The sequence below is a fragment of the Acipenser ruthenus genome, chromosome 6 (assembly GCF_902713425.1).
Source record: "Acipenser ruthenus chromosome 6, fAciRut3.2 maternal haplotype, whole genome shotgun sequence".
NCBI classification, from domain to species: Eukaryota; Metazoa; Chordata; class Actinopteri; order Acipenseriformes; family Acipenseridae; genus Acipenser; species Acipenser ruthenus.
In genome coordinates, this window is record NC_081194.1 from 34,769,476 (window position 1) to 34,789,238 (window position 19,763).

At 40.1% G+C, this 19,763-nt stretch overlaps 1 protein-coding gene across 1 annotated transcript in view; it reads left to right on the plus strand.

Moving 5' to 3' along the window:
- The first annotated feature begins 692 nt into the window (after window positions 1-692).
- The window catches only part of cnih3 (cornichon family AMPA receptor auxiliary protein 3), a 117,609-nt gene continuing 98,538 nt past the window's right edge, over window positions 693-19,763 (plus strand). Inside the window, exon 1 of the mRNA XM_034019192.3 lies at window positions 693-1,065. Within this exon, the coding sequence (XP_033875083.1) occupies window positions 985-1,065 (81 nt within the window). The 5' untranslated portion in view covers window positions 693-984. The remainder of the gene's footprint in view (window positions 1,066-19,763) is intronic.

Here is a 19,763-nt window from a genome sequence, read left to right on the forward strand (position 1 = left end):
AACTTAATCGTAAACATTTGACAGAAAATTGTGATACTTTAGCTGGTAAACTTATATGGAATGCATTGATGGAAATGTCCAATGTAATTTTTGACGGGTCTACCGATGGCTTGCACCACCCAGTTCTGTCAATGTTCTTTTCTTTTTCTGATGTCAAGGCGAATAATCCTGTCTTGTTTTGTGCTGATGTCATGCCTTCTGTAGATACTATTGATACTAGAAGAAGCACAGCTATAACCCAAACGTTCGAGAAGTACCAGTTAACTTGGGAAAATGGGGCTTCGACTTGCACAGATTCTGCTTCATCATATGCCGGGGACATTGTTCATTAGAAACCATCATATTCCACATGTAAAGTGTGTATACTGAGAACCACCTACGTTTCAATTAAAAACTAATTTTTACTGATTTTATCCCTATTTTAATATATGTAAAATAAACTACAAACAATTCCTGTAATTTTTTTTTTTAAAGATAAAAACCTAAAATGCCAAACACTATGTGTTAAATCACGGGTTAAATCTAAGGGGGCTGGCTCTGTGTGATGATGCATGTTATAGTCTGGGTGCTCCTGTTTCAAATCAATCACTGATATCACTTTTATAATTCACTGTCCCATCACCTTCCAGTATGGATTGACTGATAAGTGGCTTGGATTTCTTTTCATTGCTGGATAATGCCTGGTGTTTTATTCTGCCTTTTGTGCGCACAAGTTTATTCTGCGTTTTGTTCTCATAATGTCTTTTTAATTTGCTGGTCTATATCGATAATTTAAAAACGGTATTTGAATGCAATTACATGTCAAGAATATCAAAATAATACCATAAAGTTCCATACCTATGAACCTTGTTGCACAAGTTGATGGAATGTAAGGACTGTAAGGACTGCTAATTCTGGATCTGAATCCTTAGTTTTTGTTTTCTGTCTTCTCTCCTGAAGTAATTTTGGATTTGCCACCTATTATCCTTTTAATTACACTGGACCATGGCGTTTACTTTTGCTGCCTTTTGCTATATGCTTTCCTTGGTTCTGTGTGCCTCGCTGGTATTCTTTGCAATTTGGCACGTGAGTATATTTATTTACTTCAGAATTACACGTATTTTTTGTGCTACTTTATGGGCTCTGTCGAGGATTGGTGTTGCACGGTAAAACCAAATATTTAAGAATTTAACATAAATCATATATGTAACACATTTCAAACATATCTTGTTTATTTTTAATTGTTTATTGATTATAACACCAAAATATTCATCATGACAGTGCTAAATATATAAAACGCTGTTGTTGGCTTCTTCACCAAAGGTCAAAAAAAGTTTCATGAGTATCACATTTTTAATTTCATTCATAAAAGCAGGCATTGAAAGAACATTATTATATATATAGGGAAAATGTGGAACTTTTTTATTTTTATTTTTCTAGCTGATGGTGGTGGTGGTGGTGGTGGTGGGGGCATATTTAAGAACAAAGCAGTGATTGCCCCCTCTCTCTCCTGCTTTAATAAGAACAAACCGCCTAATAAAATGAATATATGCTACACACATAATGAGCAAGATATACATATAGAATTTCTAAAATGTAGTTTGCATTTATACTATAAAATAGACATGATTTTCCCTCTTTGTCGTTCATTTGTTTCAGTGAATGGTTGTAATGCTTGAGGGTTGTAAGATTATGTTGTGATATGCACCAATATGAAGAAGCAGATAACAGTACTAAACAAAGAGATTGCCCTTTTTTGTATATATAGTGTTCCGCGTTTTCGGTTTTTATCATTAAAAAAAACTTCCGGGAATTTTTCGGAGTTCATTTTACATATACAGTATTAAAATAGGGATAAAATCAGTAAAAAGTAGTTTTTAATTGAAAAACTGGTAAATTTCATCGGGGGGGGGGGGGGGGGGGGGTTGGTTGGTTCAGTACACTTTACATGTGGAATATGATGTGTAGCAGTTCTAGTTTCTGTAATGTCATTTAGTAATGTCCCAGGCATGTATGATAAAGCAGAATATGTGCAAGTCGAAGCCACATTTTACCAGCTGTCACTTTTCCAACGTTTGGGCAATCGCTGTGCTGACAGAAATAGTATCTACAGAAGGCATGACATCAGCACAAAACAAGACAGGAATTTTTCGCCTTGAAATCATAAAAAGAAAAGAAAATTGACAGAACTGGGTGGTCGGGAGACGCGCACCGGGAGACGCGAGTCACAAATCACACTGGACATTTCCATCAATGCAGTCCATATAGTTTTCCAACTAAAGCATCACAATTTTCTGTCAAATGTTTACGATTAAGATTGTCGTTGTTCGCTGATGGACAGACAGTACTGTCGCACTAAGTCACCAATACCTGCAATGACAGCGGCTATCCAGCAAAGCAGAGTGCTCTGACAAACTCATAACACACTCATTCTGCGCTTCATTTTTGTTAAAGCCCGTGTAAAAGCCGCATAAATGGATTGCTTGTCTCTCTGTTCACTTTATTGTTTCAGTTTAATGTGTCCTTATTTTTCAGTATGTTATTTTATTGTCAGCGCGTACCTCAGTGCAGCAGTATTAGCAGCGCTATGCACCCCCCTGCCTCATCCGACCCAGTTCTGCTATTTTTGCTTTTTGTATACACTGTACTTTGAAACATTCGTTTTCTTTTGAATATTCATAAAGTGATTTACGTTTTCTCCCTTCCTCATTCAATAAAAACATTATATTTTCGTGCAAGTATTTCAATTTAGTTTTTGATCAAGCTAGTTACTACGCCCAGCAATTCCCACAATAACCACACTTTGATTGGCCAACATAATCAGGTGATTGTGTGTTTGGGAAGTGACAGAGAGAATCACAGTTGAACGTTGTTCGATTCTCTGACGTCTAAACATTTGTTGTATCCTAGGATACAGTGTAGGGTTGCTTATTACAATGTCGGAGTCAAAATAAAACAGCATTTTAATCAAATAATTGTGTTTTTCCTAGAAAATAATACCTAAATAACATTGAATAACAGACAAAAATCGGATATAAATCAGTAAAAACCGACGTCCAGTTAAAAAAAAAAAACCGTGTAATATTTCGGTACAATTCGGAATAAACCGGAAACGCGGAACACTATGTATATATTGTTTTTTTTTATTTTTTAATTAACATCAATAACACTATGTAACACAATTTTTGTTCCTGGGTAGTAAGTGTTATTTCCTAATTGCTTATGTCTCAAAAGTATAGAAAATAGCTATTATTCCCCACAAACTTTGCTTTTGTGACCAGGGCAGTGATATTTTGAAATTTACCTATTTCCAATGAGAAAACGGGCGAATTTGTGTCTTTTCGTTCACATAAAGTCAGAAAAAAACAACATATGAATCCAAATTAACATGTATTTATACTAAAGTAATACAAAAATGACTACAAAAGATTTAGAAGCGAGTAGTTTTTCGAGATTTACGATTATACTGTAAATCACTTTCACGAATCAGCCCCCAAATGTAGTCTCCCATCATGTTCTCGTTATACTGTCCTTGGTAGCGGCGTTCAAAGTCCAGTATATCCTGGTGGAAGCGCTCGCCTTGCTCCTCCGAGTACCATGTTCTCCTTGAATTTATCAAGATGAGCATCAAGGATATGGACTTTGAGGGACATCCTACAGCCCATTGTGCCGTAGTTCTTCACCAGAGTCTCAACCAGGTCCACATAGTTTTCGGCCTTGTGATTGCCCAGGAAGCCCCGAACCACTGCGACAAAGCTGTTCCAAGCCGCTTTCTCCTTACTAGTGAGCTTCTTGGGGAATTCATTGCACTCCAGGATCTTCTTTATCTGTGGTCCAACGAAGACACCGGCTTTGACCTTTGCCTCAGACAGCTTAGGGAAGAAGTCTTGAAGGTACTTGAAGGCTGCCGACTCCTTATCTAGAGCTCTGACAAATTGTTTCATAAGGCCCAATTTGATGTGCAGTGGTGGCATCAGCACCTTCCGGGGGTCCACCAGTGGCTCCCACTTGACGTTGTTCCTCCCCACAGAGAACTCGGTCCGCTGTGGCCAGTCCCGCCTGTGGCAGTGCGCCTTGGTGTCCCTGCTGTCCCAAAGGCAAAGATAGCAGGGAAACTTGGTAAAACCGCCTTGGAGACCCATCAGGAATGCCACCATTTTGAAGTCTCCTATGACCTTGATGCCATCTCAGAAAAATGCAGATATGTATCCACTTAGGCAGCTGGAACTAAACTGAACTGGTGGGCTTAAGGCCCCTGTGTTTATACTACTATTTATATTATTGGAAAGTTCTAGAAGTTACTCCAAGTTTACTCAGCACTGAATCTATCTGTAATGTTCTGGAAAATAGGTAAATTTCAAAATATCACTGTCCTGGTCACAAAAGCAAAGTTTGTGGGGAATAATAGCCATTTTCTATACTTTTGAGGCATAAGCAATTAGGAAATAACACTTACTACCCAGAAACCAAAAAAAAAAAAAAAAAAAAAATTGTTACACGGTGTAATGAATAGGACGTCAAGACAAAAAAAATAATGAACTGAATTGAAAGAGTGATTAATAACATAGACATGCCACCATTATGTTCAATTTTGCACTAAAATTAGACTGTACATTTCCAAAGGCAGTTTAGATGAAGCAATTCAAGCTTCCCCCCCTTGAAACCTTCTTGCCACTAGATCAGTCTGTAAACCACAGAGGAATGTGGCATCAACTAGAATGCCACCAATTATTGTAGCACTTGAAACAGAACACGATATGTTTTTTTCCTCATTATTGTAGGGGATGTTGATATTGAATATGTGCAAAATTAATTTAAAGCACTTTTAAATGTGGAATCCCAGGGGATGCTGTTATTGAATATGTGCAGGATGAGTTTAGAACACTTTTAAAAGTGGAATCCCAGGGGATGCTGTTATTGAATATGTGCAGGATGAGTTGAAAGCACTTTTAAAAGTGGAATCCCAGGGGATGCTGTTATTGAATATGTTGAAAATGAGTTGAAAGCACTTTGAAATGTGGAATCCCAGGGATGCTGTTATTGAATATGTGCAGGATGAGTTGAAAGCACTTTTAAAAGTGGAATCCCAGGGGATGCTGTTATTGAATATGTTGAAAATGAGTTGAAAGCACTTTAAAATGTGGAATCCCAGGGGATGCTGTTATTGAATATGTTGAAAATGAGTTGAAAGCACTTTAAAATGTGGAATCCCAGGGGATGCTGTTATTGAATATGTGCAAGATGAGTTGAAAGCACTTTTAAAAGTGGAATCCCAGGGGATGCTGGTATTGAATATGTGCAAGATGAGTTTAGAACACTTTTAAATGTGGAATCCCAGGGGATGCTGTTATTGAATATGTGCAGGATGAGTTGAAAGCACTTTTAAATGTGGAATCCCAGGGGATGCTGTTATTAAATATGTGCAGGATGAGTTTAGAACACTTTTAAAAGTGGAATCCCAGGGGATGCTGTTATTGAATATGTGCAGGATGAGTTGAAAGCACTTTTAAAAGTGGAATCCCAGGGGATGCTGTTATTGAATATGTTGAAAATGAGTTGAAAGCACTTTGAAATGTGGAATCCCAGGGATGCTGTTATTGAATATGTGCAGGATGAGTTGAAAGCACTTTTAAAAGTGGAATCCCAGGGGATGCTGTTATTGAATATGTTGAAAATGAGTTGAAAGCACTTTAAAATGTGGAATCCCAGGGGATGCTGTTATTGAATATGTTGAAAATGAGTTGAAAGCACTTTAAAATGTGGAATCCCAGGGGATGCTGTTATTGAATATGTGCAAGATGAGTTGAAAGCACTTTTAAAAGTGGAATCCCAGGGGATGCTGGTATTGAATATGTGCAAGATGAGTTTAGAACACTTTTAAATGTGGAATCCCAGGGGATGCTGTTATTGAATATGTGCAGGATGAGTTGAAAGCACTTTTAAATGTGGAATCCCAGGGGATGCTGTTATTGAATATGTGGAAAATAAGCTACAAATGGGTCACATTTTATTAATTATTATTCAGCCCACTCATAAGAAAAACATTCCACCGCTTCATAGTATTATTGGCATTTGAAGTACAAGACCTGTAGTTTAATTATAAGTAATGCATTCTTTAGGTTGGGGTGATTAAAAAAAAGAATACAGTATGTATTACAGTATTATTATCCTCAGCTTGGGATACATACCCCCAGACAAGGATACAATGGAGGCAACTCTGCATCTTTACATTTGTTTTTTTTACATATATCTATAGTGCCACTAAATATCCAGTTGTGATAATTGTGCTTGTGGTAAGGACATTCTTTAGTGTGAGATGTCTTTTTCCTGTCAGACTGTCTGTATGTATATACCACACATTTATACATGCACGTGATTTCATGGTGATCTACTTTTTCATGATGCTGATGTATGTTACTAACCTACTTGTTAAAACAGCCACTTACATATTTAAATATGCAACATTAGGTTACTAACACATATCTAATTATCCAATTGAGATTACATTTGTTTAGGGCACTATTTAGTGGGTTATTGATATGAGGGTATAAAGGATTTCTGTCTATATCTGTAACAGGGGTGTTCTGTTACCGTGTACAGGGCCATCCTTAGGCTGTGTAGGGCCCTAGGCTACAGTAGCAACCATATCTTAAAGTTAGTATATAGGTGCATCATATAATCATATGCACCTACATATGCTAACGTTAAGATACTGTAAATAATATTAATGATATTAAAATGTAAATGAATACTTGTTTCAGTTTGTTAGACTTTATCACTTTATATAATTCACAACTTCAAAGCACTCAGAATTCCAGTTGACTTCAAACATATTATGTATTAACTTTTTCTAAAATGACCATGCCCCAGTAGGCCTATTGAAAAATACTGTAATGCCCGACTATAAATGGGTTCTGACAGGTTGGCAGCGAGAATAACCAGGCAGAAATAAATGCATAAATAAATGATAATAATAAAAAAAAAATCCCTCTTTGACACTCTGTGTGCAATGCCACTTTGCCCCCCCCCCCATTAGTTTTTAGTGTTTTCTGTTACAGAAAATATTTTTAACAAAATGTGCCCCATATCTAATCACACCCATATTTGTAATTTTTTGTAAAAAGGAAATTCTGCCACATCTCTCTCATCCATGGCAAGACTAATAGCAGCCTGTAATATTATCTTTTTTTTGTTTTGTTTTTAAGAAAAATCATTTGTAAACAAATGTGTACTTAAAAATAGGGGTATTTTAGATGTGGGTAGATGTTGTTTAAGTGCCATTATCATAACTGTCAACTCTCCCGTATTTCATGGGAGACTCCAGTAATTTGACCCCTTCTCCCAGACAGCTCCTGTAATATAATTTCTCCACTATTTCAAATAAATTATATTCGCAGCAAAATGTAAAAACCTCAGCCCATTACCGTAGAGTAGAGAGTGACATGAAGACGGGACTCCCAAGGCACCCGCGGGACCCACGTGATTCCCACGGTACGGGAAAAAAATTGTGTTAAATTTTGCAGGACGGTATGGTAGAGGAGTGAAGCTCAGGGGAATGGGCGGGACTGGGAAATAAAAAAAAAATAAACCTCTTAGGATGGGCAAGAACGGGATTTAACCTTCCGGGAATGGGAAGGAACGGGACTACTCTGCCACCAGCAGACAGGAAGAGTGTTTTTTTGCTCTTTAAAGTCGTAAAAGAGCCTCTGACATCGAACTTGACTGTTACCATAAACATACAAAATAATTTTAACAGGTCTCACTTGAACATATCACATTAATTTTACCAAATTATGTTTAATCGCTCTACAATGAATCAAATAATACCCGGAAATACACAGAGGATGATCTCTATTTCCTGGTGTGGGGCCAGAAGACTGTGACCTCAGACTCCTTGCATCTGCCAGTATGGCTGACAGCGACAGTGAAAGTGAGAGTAGCCTAATTTTATCAGTTGTAGAGAGAAAACAGGGGTTCTTCTCCCATATCAATTCGAGCCGTGTTCCTCCGAATCAGAAGGTTCAAACTCGGACAGACACTCCGACAACACCAACGGAGACGGACCAGTGGGACAGCAGATGTCCGCGGAGAATCAGCGTCTTGGCAACACGGAACGGTTAATAAAAACCCTTACGTTTAACATAGATTGATACTTAAAATATTTCATATTACCCATAATTGTATAGTCATGTCAGTCCTTTAGTTAACAATATTGATACATGAATTATTGATACTTGCAGAATAACAGAACGCTGTGGATTGTTCAATCCATTATTAAAAAATGGAAAGAATATGACACAATCGCGACTCTGCCTAGAGAAGGCCGTCCACCAAAACTCAGTGACCAGGTAAGGAGGGCATTAGTCAGAGAAGCAATCAAGAGGCCAATGGTAACTCTGAAGAAGCTAGAGAGATCCACAGCTGAGATGGGAGAAACCGCCCATGGGACAACTATAACCCGGACGCTCCACAAAGCTGGGCTTTATGGAAGAGTGGCAAGAAGAAAGCCATTGCTGAAAAAAAACCATATCAAATCCTGTTTGGATTTTGCCAAAAGGCATGTGGAAGACACAGCAAACATGTGGAAAAAGGTTTTCTGGTCTGATGAGACCAAAATTGAACTTTTTGGCCTTAGCGCAAAACGCTATGTGTGGCGCAAAGCCAACACTGCTCATCACCCTGAGAACACCATCCCCACGGTGAAGCATGGTGGTGGCAGCATCATGTTATGGGGATGCTTTTCATCGGCAGGGACTGGGAAACTGGTCAGGATTGAGGGCAAGATGGATGGAGCCAAATACAGGGTAATTCTAGAGGGAAACCTGTTTCAGTCTGCTAGAGACCTGGGACTGGGGCAGAGGTTCACCTTCCAGCAGGACAATGACCCTAAACACACTGCCAAAGCTACACTGGAGTGGTTTAAAAACAAGAACCTGAATGTCTTAGAATGGCCCAGTCAAAGCCCAGACCTCAATCCGATTGAGAATCTGTGGCAAGACTTGAAAATTGCTGTTCACCAACAGTCCCCATCCAACTTGACAGAGCTTGAGCAATTTTGACAAGATGAATGGGCAAAAATTGCAGGATCCAGATGTGCAAAGCTGGTAGAGACTTACCCAAAAAGACTCACAGCTGTAATTGCTGCCAAAGGTGCTTCTACCAAGTATTGACTCAGGGGGGTGAATACTTATGCAACAAACAAATGTCTTTTTTATTCAATTAACTTTTGTGTCACAACAAAAAATATTTTGCACCTTCAAAGTGTTAAGTATGTTGTGTAAATGAAATGGTAAAAATCCCAATTAAATCCATTTTAATTCCAGGTTGTAACACTACAAAATGTGGAAAAGTCGAAGGGGGGTGAATACTTATGCAAGGCACTGTACTGCTTCGGCGCTATGTTGAAGAGGTATTGTGGCGGAGTGTCCCGCCCCTATTTATTATTATTTGTATTTTTGTTTGCGGCGCGGATAAAAGCGCCGCGTCTTTTATTATTATATTTAAAAACCCTGTGAGGATGCATGGCTGATCAGCTACTGATTATTTAACTAGCTGACAGTCATGCATCCTTACCAAACACGTGCAGACTCTGGCTAAGATAATTACCAACTAGTTAATCTCTCGGCCAGAGTATATAAACCTGCAGCTCTCTGCACTCGGGGTTGGAGTGTAGAGAGGAGAGTATGGGGAGCGGAGAGAAAGAAGCATTTAAAAACAATTGCTAAAACGCGCTGGAGTATCCAGCACGACACTTACTTCTTTGTTTGTTTATTCGTTTGGCCCTCGTGCACTTTGGTTTCTGTTTTGTTGTTTTTGTTTAAATCTTTTGTTTTGTTTATTAAACACGCTGAATGCCGTTGCATTCAGCTTCACCCGCCCATCCACTGTTTTGACTCAGTTACTTCCTGGTCCGTGACGTCATCACACATCACCAGTGCGAGCCAGACTGTCACAGGTATGTATAATACAACGATTTTCAATAAATAAATACATGATGGATACTCCCTTAAACGTTTATGAAATATTATTTCAATATCATGTTTTTTTGTTGTTTATTTTTTTAATGAATTAATGGTTCGTAATACTGTATTTCACTGACAGTTTATTGTGGCATTGACATACTAAAATCTCTGAGCCAGGTTGCTTAGTAACCAATTTAGAAACTGAAACTACCGCACAAAACTCTAAACAGTTGTTTTTATATTACTGAATATATTGCATCATTATATTGCACATTGTGATTATAAAGACACTGTGCTAGCACTGTATTTTTTTTCTTAAAAAACAAAAACAGAAAATAAATTATAGTAGTATACCGGTAGTGTTTAATGCGAAACCCTATAAACCCTAATTTTATACATGAATACGAAAATATCTGTCCCTCCAAATAATAGTTGATCTCTTGTGACAGGATTGAAAGGAGTCCCTCTCGTAATTCGCCCTCCCGACCACCGGCAACGCTGTGTAGGGTTGACCGTGATTGGGTCAGGAGGCTGAACTCTGACCATACAGGAAGTTCCGGGTCAGACGGCCATCTTGGACCAAGGTGGAACCATGTGGCCGTCAGGTCCCATCATTGAAATCAGCTGTGCTGTTCTCGCGATTGGCTGACGTGAGGTAGCGTGCTGATTGCAGGGGTGGGACTTGGCAGTATTTAACCCTTTGCAGGCCATTTATTAAGTGCGTGTCAGGCACGTCAGGTCCAATTTATTTTCACATGCGCAGTTAATTTTAGACGCGCTGTTTAAAGGTATTTTTTTTCCACAGTCAAACAGGTTTAAAAGGCCCTGCATATCAACAAAGCACTCACTAGGCATCCCCAGCCCCGCCCTTTCGTTCGCTATAGCTTTCACCTTTGTAAGAAATAAATAATAATAATAATAATAATAGTCGTACATACTGATCAATCATCTCCTGATCACTCGTTTTATCACCAAACTCCTCAATAATGCGATCCAAGTCATTATTTTATTACTATAACATCTCAAAAAAGCTCTGCAAATGTCCGTGATGTTCTCTGTGCACTGATGCAGTATCAGCCAGCTTGTTTCCTTATGACCGCCCCGTTACGAGACGTTTTTGTTTATTCTTTTTATTTGAAACCTGAGTTTACCATTGCTGGTATTCCAGGTGGTTTTCTTGTTTATTTTCTGCAATGCTGGACTGTTCTATTTTTTGTTTGTTGAAATAAAATCCTGCCTGTTACCATTGATGGTACAGGGCTCCAAGGACTAAACGACACTTCCGGCTTCTGTGTGCTGTCATTTCTGGTCCTTCCCTAAAGCCCCACCCACTACCCTCTCACTTCTCTGTTTATCACGGGATGGGAGGGACCAGATTTTTCTGACAGGACAGGATGGGACAGGAATTAAAAAAAAAAAAAAGTTACGGGACGGAACGGGAAAAATTTGGACAGGACAGGATGGGACAGAATTGGAAATGTTTACTCTTTCATGGGATGGGTTGGGACAGGAACATTTTTGACAGGACAGGATGGGACAGGACCTAAGTTTTATTTTTGTGTCCCGTGTCGGATTTTAGGACCCAGGAGGAAGCCAAGCATGATTTAACAAGTTAAAGTTAAATCAGCTACCTTGACTTCCAGATCAATTTAAAATGCATCGGCACATTTTTCTTGTGCTGCTCAATCAGCCGTGTGAGTATGAAGTCTATTTGACTGAAGACTTCTTAGTCATAATAAAAACAAAGCAATGTGGGGATAGCTGACTTGTCCCCTGTGTAAAACATATAAGCATCCCTTACCAGGGTGCAAAAATTTAACCAATGAACATAACAAACATAGCATTTTTGGGGTTGTCTACATGCTCATATTTTTTGCACGTTGTTGCATGTCAAAGCACTTAAAAGGCAATATACTCATGCAGGTACCTACCAACTTGGAGCGAAACCTTTTCCTTTCTTGTCCGAAGTTTGATTGGGATAGGACATGCACCCCCCCCCCCCTTTAAGAGTCTCCCTTATTTTCATCTCTCAATGTTGACAGCTATGTATTATTATTATTATTATTATTATTATTATTATTATTATTATTATTATTATTATTAGTAGTAGTAGTAGTAGTAGTATTATTGTTCCATTCAGAACCAGTATATAATCACTTAACACCAAATTGCTATATTAAGAAAGCTAAGACAGCAGATCTGAGTAGCCCAAACGTTCGACATATTAACGAAACAATAGCTCGTGAATTCAATTTTGTATTAATGGATTAGATTTACTGTACATTAGCTGCAACAAGTGATTTGGTTTTAACATAAATCTGTGATTATGTGCATCTAACCAAAGAATTACTATTTTTTTAATCAACAAAATGTGTTTATAAACAAGCAAAGCTTAACTTTTGCCTTAAAATGAAGAAGCTTATGAACATGAAATATTATTTTACAATATATTGTTACCTGTTAAGTGTACTAATTGCCCATATAACTTTTTGACTTGCTGAACAAAGATGTAATTGATAACTGTTTAAAAATGCGCTGTGACATGTTTGCTACCACTTTCCCACATGACACAAACCTTCTCAACTGTGTATGTGTGTGTGTGGGTCATGTGAGTAGTCCAGATACAAGAAATAAAAAAAACAATTAAAAAAAATATAACTGGCACCAGAACTATTTGAGAATCTTTAGCACCATAGCTCCAAATTTGTACCTGAGAGTTTTGCATGCACGTAATGAACGCATTTAATTTCATGGCAGTCTGGTTGAGCGTGGGACCCTCTAAAGGGTGGGGGGCCTCAGTGGCCGCCTCACTCGCCTTGCCTTAAGGCCGCCTTGACCGTGTAGGTATCCGCTGATTGACGAGACAGACACAGAGGTTGACGTTGAAACACCACTCAGGCGTCCAGGTTTTATTGCAGTTTAAACAGGCAGGTGCAATGGTAGGTGGCCGCCACTGGGGTACTAACAATGGTAATCCTGGTGTGGGAGGACATATACAAAAATGTACATGAAATACAAAAAGGCAAAACAAAACACAGTGGTTTAAAAAGCAAAAAACAAAAGTTTGCCATCCAGAGGCTGAGTGCTGCTCCCACTAAAAGGGAGGAACCTTCTCCCTAACATAAACTCAATTAAAATCCCCTAAATGAATTGCTCTACTAAACACCAGGATCCCAGTTAGTACATGGTGGTCCTCAGTCATGTATCTGGTTCAATCTCTGTGGATATCCACAAGGGGTGCGCCATAATACCGGTATATTGCGATATTCATCAGGAAATACAATAACCGGTATTTGAACAACAATACCGGTAGTTTTGGCTAAACTGATTCAGGGAAATGTCTACTGGAAAATGTTGGCTATTATCTCGCGAGATAATCACTTCCCACAAGAACTCGTAATGCGAGCAGTGCTAACACAAAAGAAAATAAGGCAGAAGCACACAGATTTTGAGCTGCTAAATTCTGCAAAGTAATATGTGTGGAATCATTTCCTAATAAAAAAAATCTAAAAAGGATGGCTGTATAACATCAAACATTGCGATATGTTGTTTATGTAAGGCTGAAGTAAAATGCTGGCGGTACCACCAACCTTTCATACAGTGGTGTAGTCCTACATCTTAAAGTACCGGAACACCAATTACAATATAGATTTTTCTAAAACAAATTGTACAAATTCATGTTTTATTTATACATTGAACTTGAGGTAACATTTAATAGGTAATGCATGCGTTTCACATGTGACTTCTTTAGACTACTCCTCCTTGATCAGTGCTGCCAGATTGGCGGTTTTCCAGCCGCATTTGGCTTGTTTTGAAAGCATCTAGTGGGCAAATGTTGTCTTTTGATTGTTGGTTATTTTTATCATGCATGTTTTTTTTTCTCTTCCTTTCGATTATGATGTCATCTCCAGTGCAGAACTTCCATCACCACAATGCCCTGTATGGTATATCACGTCCCCTCGTCTTTTTTCTGGAGCTCTCCATCCAATAAAATGACGAATTACACAAACGTTCAATTATTTTTTTATTCATCACCAATTTATGAACTGTGTCAGTGCAATTGTAATTGTTTTTACATGTATTTTTAAAGACTATTTGCCAGCAGTTCTGGACAATGTCATTTTACAATACATTATGTATATCTTTTTTTTCCCTGGACCTACTGCATTTGATCTCAGCAGTTCTAGTACTGCAAGTACTGTAAGTTGTGAGAAAAAAAACAAGCAAAGCAGATACATAAACAGTTTATAACATTACTTACCAGCATTTTTTATTTATTTTAAATAAATGTGTAGCAATTATTTCTGCTTTTGTAATATATATTAAATCTTGAAAGCAAGGTCAGTCGTTTATTCCAAACCCCGGGTCTCTGCACTGACAGATATATAAAGCAGCTTTAAACCCGTGTTTATGACCACAGTTTTGAAAGACATGTTTAATATAAAATTAATATAAATACATTATTTATAATAAAAATTAATAAATTACATTTAAAATAAATGTGTTTAGAGAATTTTAAATATCTTTCAAACCAGCACTGTTTCTATTTTTTTGAACCCAAAGCAAAACAATCTTCTTTTAGCACAGTGTGGCAGGATAGCTTGGATGGATGATGTCAGACCAGAAATGAAACCACAACAGGCAAGTCTGTGGTGTGAGACGCAAACACACTTGTTTCTTTAATACAAAAGGTTGAACAAAAACACAAACACTGATACAAAGCAAAAGGCACGATGACCAAAACAAACAAACAGAACACGGAACAAACATCATGCTGGTTTATAACCAGGATGTGTAGAAATTGTTTATATTTAGTTTTAGTTTAAGTTTTACTCCTCCTCAGGACTCATGTTCTGCCTCTGAACACACCAACCCCTTTCTCACCCGTGATCACCCTATTTATACACCTGTGGTCTTAATTAATCATTTATTCAATTCACAGCTTCAGCCACATTCCCACATGTTTTTATAGGAGGATTTTAACTGCCTCCCTGTCACCACTATTCCACACAAACACAAACCCACATCCCTGTGCTCGTATACCAATATACATTAACTCCCCCGTGCTACATAACCCAAAAATACACCCTGGGGCGGAGGTACCCCGTCACACAGTTTAAATCTTTATGGGATCTCTCTTTCAATTTCAAGTGCATTATTGGCATGACTGATTTTTTACAAGTATTGCCAAAGCAATGATGAGTAAATTCAATCTTTACAATGAACATTTAAAAAACATATGTAAATAAAACAAAAACAACAATAATAATGAGTATAATGATATATATACTGTATATTGTAAATAACTTGCACCACTCATGGGTTCGTGCCCCTTTAAAAATACGACCCAGTACACACAGGAATGGATTTTCTCGCGCTGACGCGCTATATTTTAATAAACACAAAAATAACAAACACAACAAAACGCAAAATAAACACCGAGCTCTGTTTTGGAGCGCTAACTAAACAGGTCCCAATTCCCAATTACCGCCTAGGTGCAGGGGATAATTAAACAATTAAACAATAAACCAAAACAATTAAACTCAAACAAAGGTGCATTTTCACATGTTTTTTCTTCAGGGAGGAAGAACCCCCTCCCTGCTGTCTCACACATCCTCCCCCCCAAGTGTGCAACACTTACGGTCATTCCAAGGCCACCTCCTCCCTTAAAACACAACCACCCACCCTCGAGTCCACCAATGTCCCTTCTCGCCCTCTTCCACGGGCGGACTTGAGGGTGGATCGGTCCACGTCCTGGCCCAGCCAGGTAGGGACCGTGCACCGGCGACGAGGGACCCCATTGGTTTGTCAGGGGCGACCGGAACGACAACCGGGGGCACTGGAGGCTGCAGCAGCGGGCAGAGGTCTGCAGCTGGGACCCAGTGCAGCGACGTCTGATCACCCAGGGGGAGCGAAGCGACGTCTTGGTGTTCGGGAGGAGCGGAGCAGGGAACCAGGTGGAGAACTGTGACCAATTCTGCCGACTCCTGGGCTCTAGGTCTGGTGAAGGGAGGTCCAGGCAAACCGTCCGGGTGTCCAGGAGCGAGGGGCGAGGGACCGCACGCAGCGGTGCCGGACTGGACCGCAGGGGTGGTTGTCGAGGCTGTGGTGGAGGCGGGCTCTTCGCCTCCTCCCCTCTGGGCTCCGGAAGCGGTGGCTTCTCCCCTCTGCGCTCCGGAAGCGGCGGCTCCTCCCCTCTAGGTTCTGGAAGCGGCGGCTCCTCCCCTCTGGGCTCCGGAAGCGGCGGCTTCTCCCCTCTGGGCTCCGGAAGCGGCGGCTCCTCCCTTCTGGGCTCCAGAAGCGGCAGCTTCTCCCCTCTGGGCTCCGGAAGCGGCGGCTCCTCCCCTCTAGGTTCCGGAAGCGGCGTCTCCTCCCCTCTGGGCTCCGGAAGCGGCGGCTTCTCTTCCGGCTCTGGCGGCAGCAGCTCCTCCCCCTCTGGCGCAGGAGACTGTGGAGCTACCCTAGCTTGCTCCCACTCCTGGAGCAACAGCTCCAGTTCGGTTGGCTCCCGCTCCTGTCTCTTCAGCGGTGCCAACCCCATCTCTTTCTCCCATCTCTCCAGCTGCTCCTTCCTGTTAATCTGCTCAATCATTTCTAATAAATCAATTGTCTGGGTCATAGGGGCGCCCACACCTTCTGACACCATGTAAATGACTCGCACCACTCATGGGTTCGTGCCCCTTTAAAAATATGACCCAGTACACACAGGAATGGATTTTCTCGCACTGACGCGCTATATTTTAATAAACACAAAAATAACAAACACAACAAAATGCAAAATAAACACCTAGCTCTGTTTTGGAGCGCTAACTAAACAGGTTATTCCCTGACTAACTTGCAGGACGGCTAAGCCTTTTACCTGACACCACAACACAAAAACTACGCGGGCTTCACAGCACTTACTTTTCTCAGGACTGCTCGGAAGCAGAGCACCTCATCTGCCTCCTTCTACTCAGCAGCCCAGAGCAGACTAGCTGCCTCTCTTAATTACCCTGCACCTGGTCCCAATTCCCAATTACCGCCTAGGTGCAGGGGATAATTAAACAATTAAACAATAAACCAAAACAATTAAACTCAAACAAAGGTGCATTTTCACATGTTTTTTCTTCAGGGAGGCTTTAACCCCCTCCCTGCTGTCTCACTATATATATATATATATATATATATATATATATATATATATATACAGTACTGTGCAAATAGATTAGATTATAGATTATATTTATCAATTAACTAAATGCAAAGTGAGTGAACAGAAGATAAATCTAAATCAAATCCATATTTGGTGTGACCACCCTTTGCCTTCAAAACAGCATCAATTCTTCTAGGTACACTTGCACAAAGTCAGGGATTTTGTAGGCATATAGTCAGGTGTATGATTAAACAATTATACCAAACAGGTGCTAATGATCATCAATTCAATATGTAGATTGAAACACAATCATTAACTGAAACAGAAACAGCTGTGTAGGAGGAATAAAACTGGGTGAGGAACAGCCAAACTCAGCTAACAAGGTGAGGATGCTGAAGACAGTTTACTGTCAAAAGTCATACACCATGGCAAGACTGAGCACAGCAATAAGACACAAGGTAGTTATACTGCATCAGCAAGGTCTCTCCCAGGCAGAAATTTCAAGGCAGACAGGGGTTTCCAGATGTGCTGTCCAAGCTCTTTTGAAGAAGCACAAAGAAACGGGCAACGTTGAGGACCGTAGACGCAGTGGTCGGCCAAGGAAACTTACTGCAGCAGATGAAAGACACATCATGCTTACTTCCCTTCGCAATCGGAAGATGTCCAGCAGTGCCATCAGCTCAGAATTGGCAGAAAACAGTGGGACCCTGGTACACCCATCTACTGTCCGGAGAAGTCTGGTCAGAAGTGGCCTTCATGGAAGACTTGCGGCCAAAAAGCCATACCTCCGACGTGGAAACAAGGCCAAGCGACTCAACTATGCACGAAAACACAGGAACTGGGGTGCAGAAAAATGGCAGCAGGTGCTCTCGACTGATGAGTCAAAATTTGAAATATTTGGTTGTAGCAGAAGGCAGTTTGTTCGCCGAAGGGCTGGAGAGTGGTACACGAATGAGTGTCTGCAGGCAACAGTGAAGCATCGTGTAGGTTCCTTGCAAGTTTGGGGCTGCATTTCTGCAAATGGCGTTGGGGATTTGGTCAGAATTAATGGTCTCCTCAATGCTGAGAAGTACAGGCAGATACTTATCCATCATGCAATACCATCAGGGAGGCATCTGATTGGCCCCAAATTTATTCTGCTGCATGACAATGACCCCAAACATACAGCGAAAGACATTAAGAACTATCTTCAGCGTAAAGAAGAACAAAGAGTCCTGGAAGTGATGGTATGGCCCCCACAGAGCCCTGATCTCAACATCATCGAGTCTGTCTGGGATTACATGAAGAGAGAGAAGCAACTGAGGCTGCCTAAATCCACAGAAGAACTGTGGTTAGTTCTCCAAGATGTTTGGGCCAACCTACCTGCCGAGTTCCTTAAAAAACTGTGTGCAAGTGTACCTAGAAGAATTGATGAAGGCAAAGGGTGGTCACACCAAATATTGATTTGATGTAGATTTTTCTTCTGTTCACTCACTTTGCATTTTGTTAATTGATAAATATAAACTATTAACATGTCTATTTTTGAAAGCATTCTTACTTTACAGCATTTTTTCACACCTGCCTAAAACTTTTGCACAGTACTGTATATATATATATATATATATATATATATATATATATATATATATATATATATATATAACATTTGTTTATTTATTTATTTATTTTTCTTTTCCTCCCTGTGTGAGGAGCCTCAGTGTCAGGTACTGGGCTGCCACTTCTATACAGCTTGTCTGCTCACCGAGGAGGATGGGGAGTTTTTCTGGGTCTGGCAAGTCTGGGAATTCTGTGAGAGATGTTGTATTTTTGGGAAGAAGGCTTCCCTTATATTCTTATATTTTGTGCACTGCAGTAAAAAGTGTATCTCTGTCTCGACCCGATTGAGCTGACAGTGATCACACAGCATGTCCTCTTTGGGCAGCCATGTCTGTCTGTGTCGGCCGGTCTCGATGGCCAGGCTGTGCTCACTGAGCCTGTACTTTGTTAAGGTCTGTCTCTGTTTACTGGTTTTCACCCTGGTCAGGTATTCATCCAGGGTGTAGTGTCTTTTTAGGGTTAGGGTTAGGGTTAGGGTTAGGGATAGCATTCCAGTTTGCTTCGTGTTTTAGTGTGTGTGTCCCAATGAATAAGGTATTCTTGTTTGTTTTGTGCTATAATTTGGGTGACTCTGATTGTATGTGCTAGAATGGAGCTGTCCTGAAGCAGGTTGGTGTTAGTGTGGGTTAGTGCAGTGAGCTTCAGGACCAACTGGCTGAGGGGATTCTTCTCTGGGCTCTGCTCTTGGTATTGCAGGGCTTTATGGTGGTAAGAGTTTATGTTACTATTTTTTAGATGGAGCCAAAATTTAATTGCTCTTTTTTGGATATTAATCAATAGTGGGTATTGGCCTAATTCAGCCCTGCATGCATTGTTTGGAGTTTTCCTTTGCATTTGCAGGATACTTTTGCAAAACTCTGTATGTAGGGCAATGAGCTGGATGACACTGTCAAAAATTTTTAGCCAAATTTTAATTGGGATCTTTATATGAATTTTTCTCTTAACAGCATAAAATGCCCTGCTTGCTTTTTCTTTTAGTGCATTCACTGCCAGGTTGAAACTCCCTGACGCGCTGATTTCTAGGCCTAGATAGGTGTAGTGTGTGCAGTGTTCCAAAGTGTTTTTGCCCAGGGTGAAGTGGTACTAATTTCCCT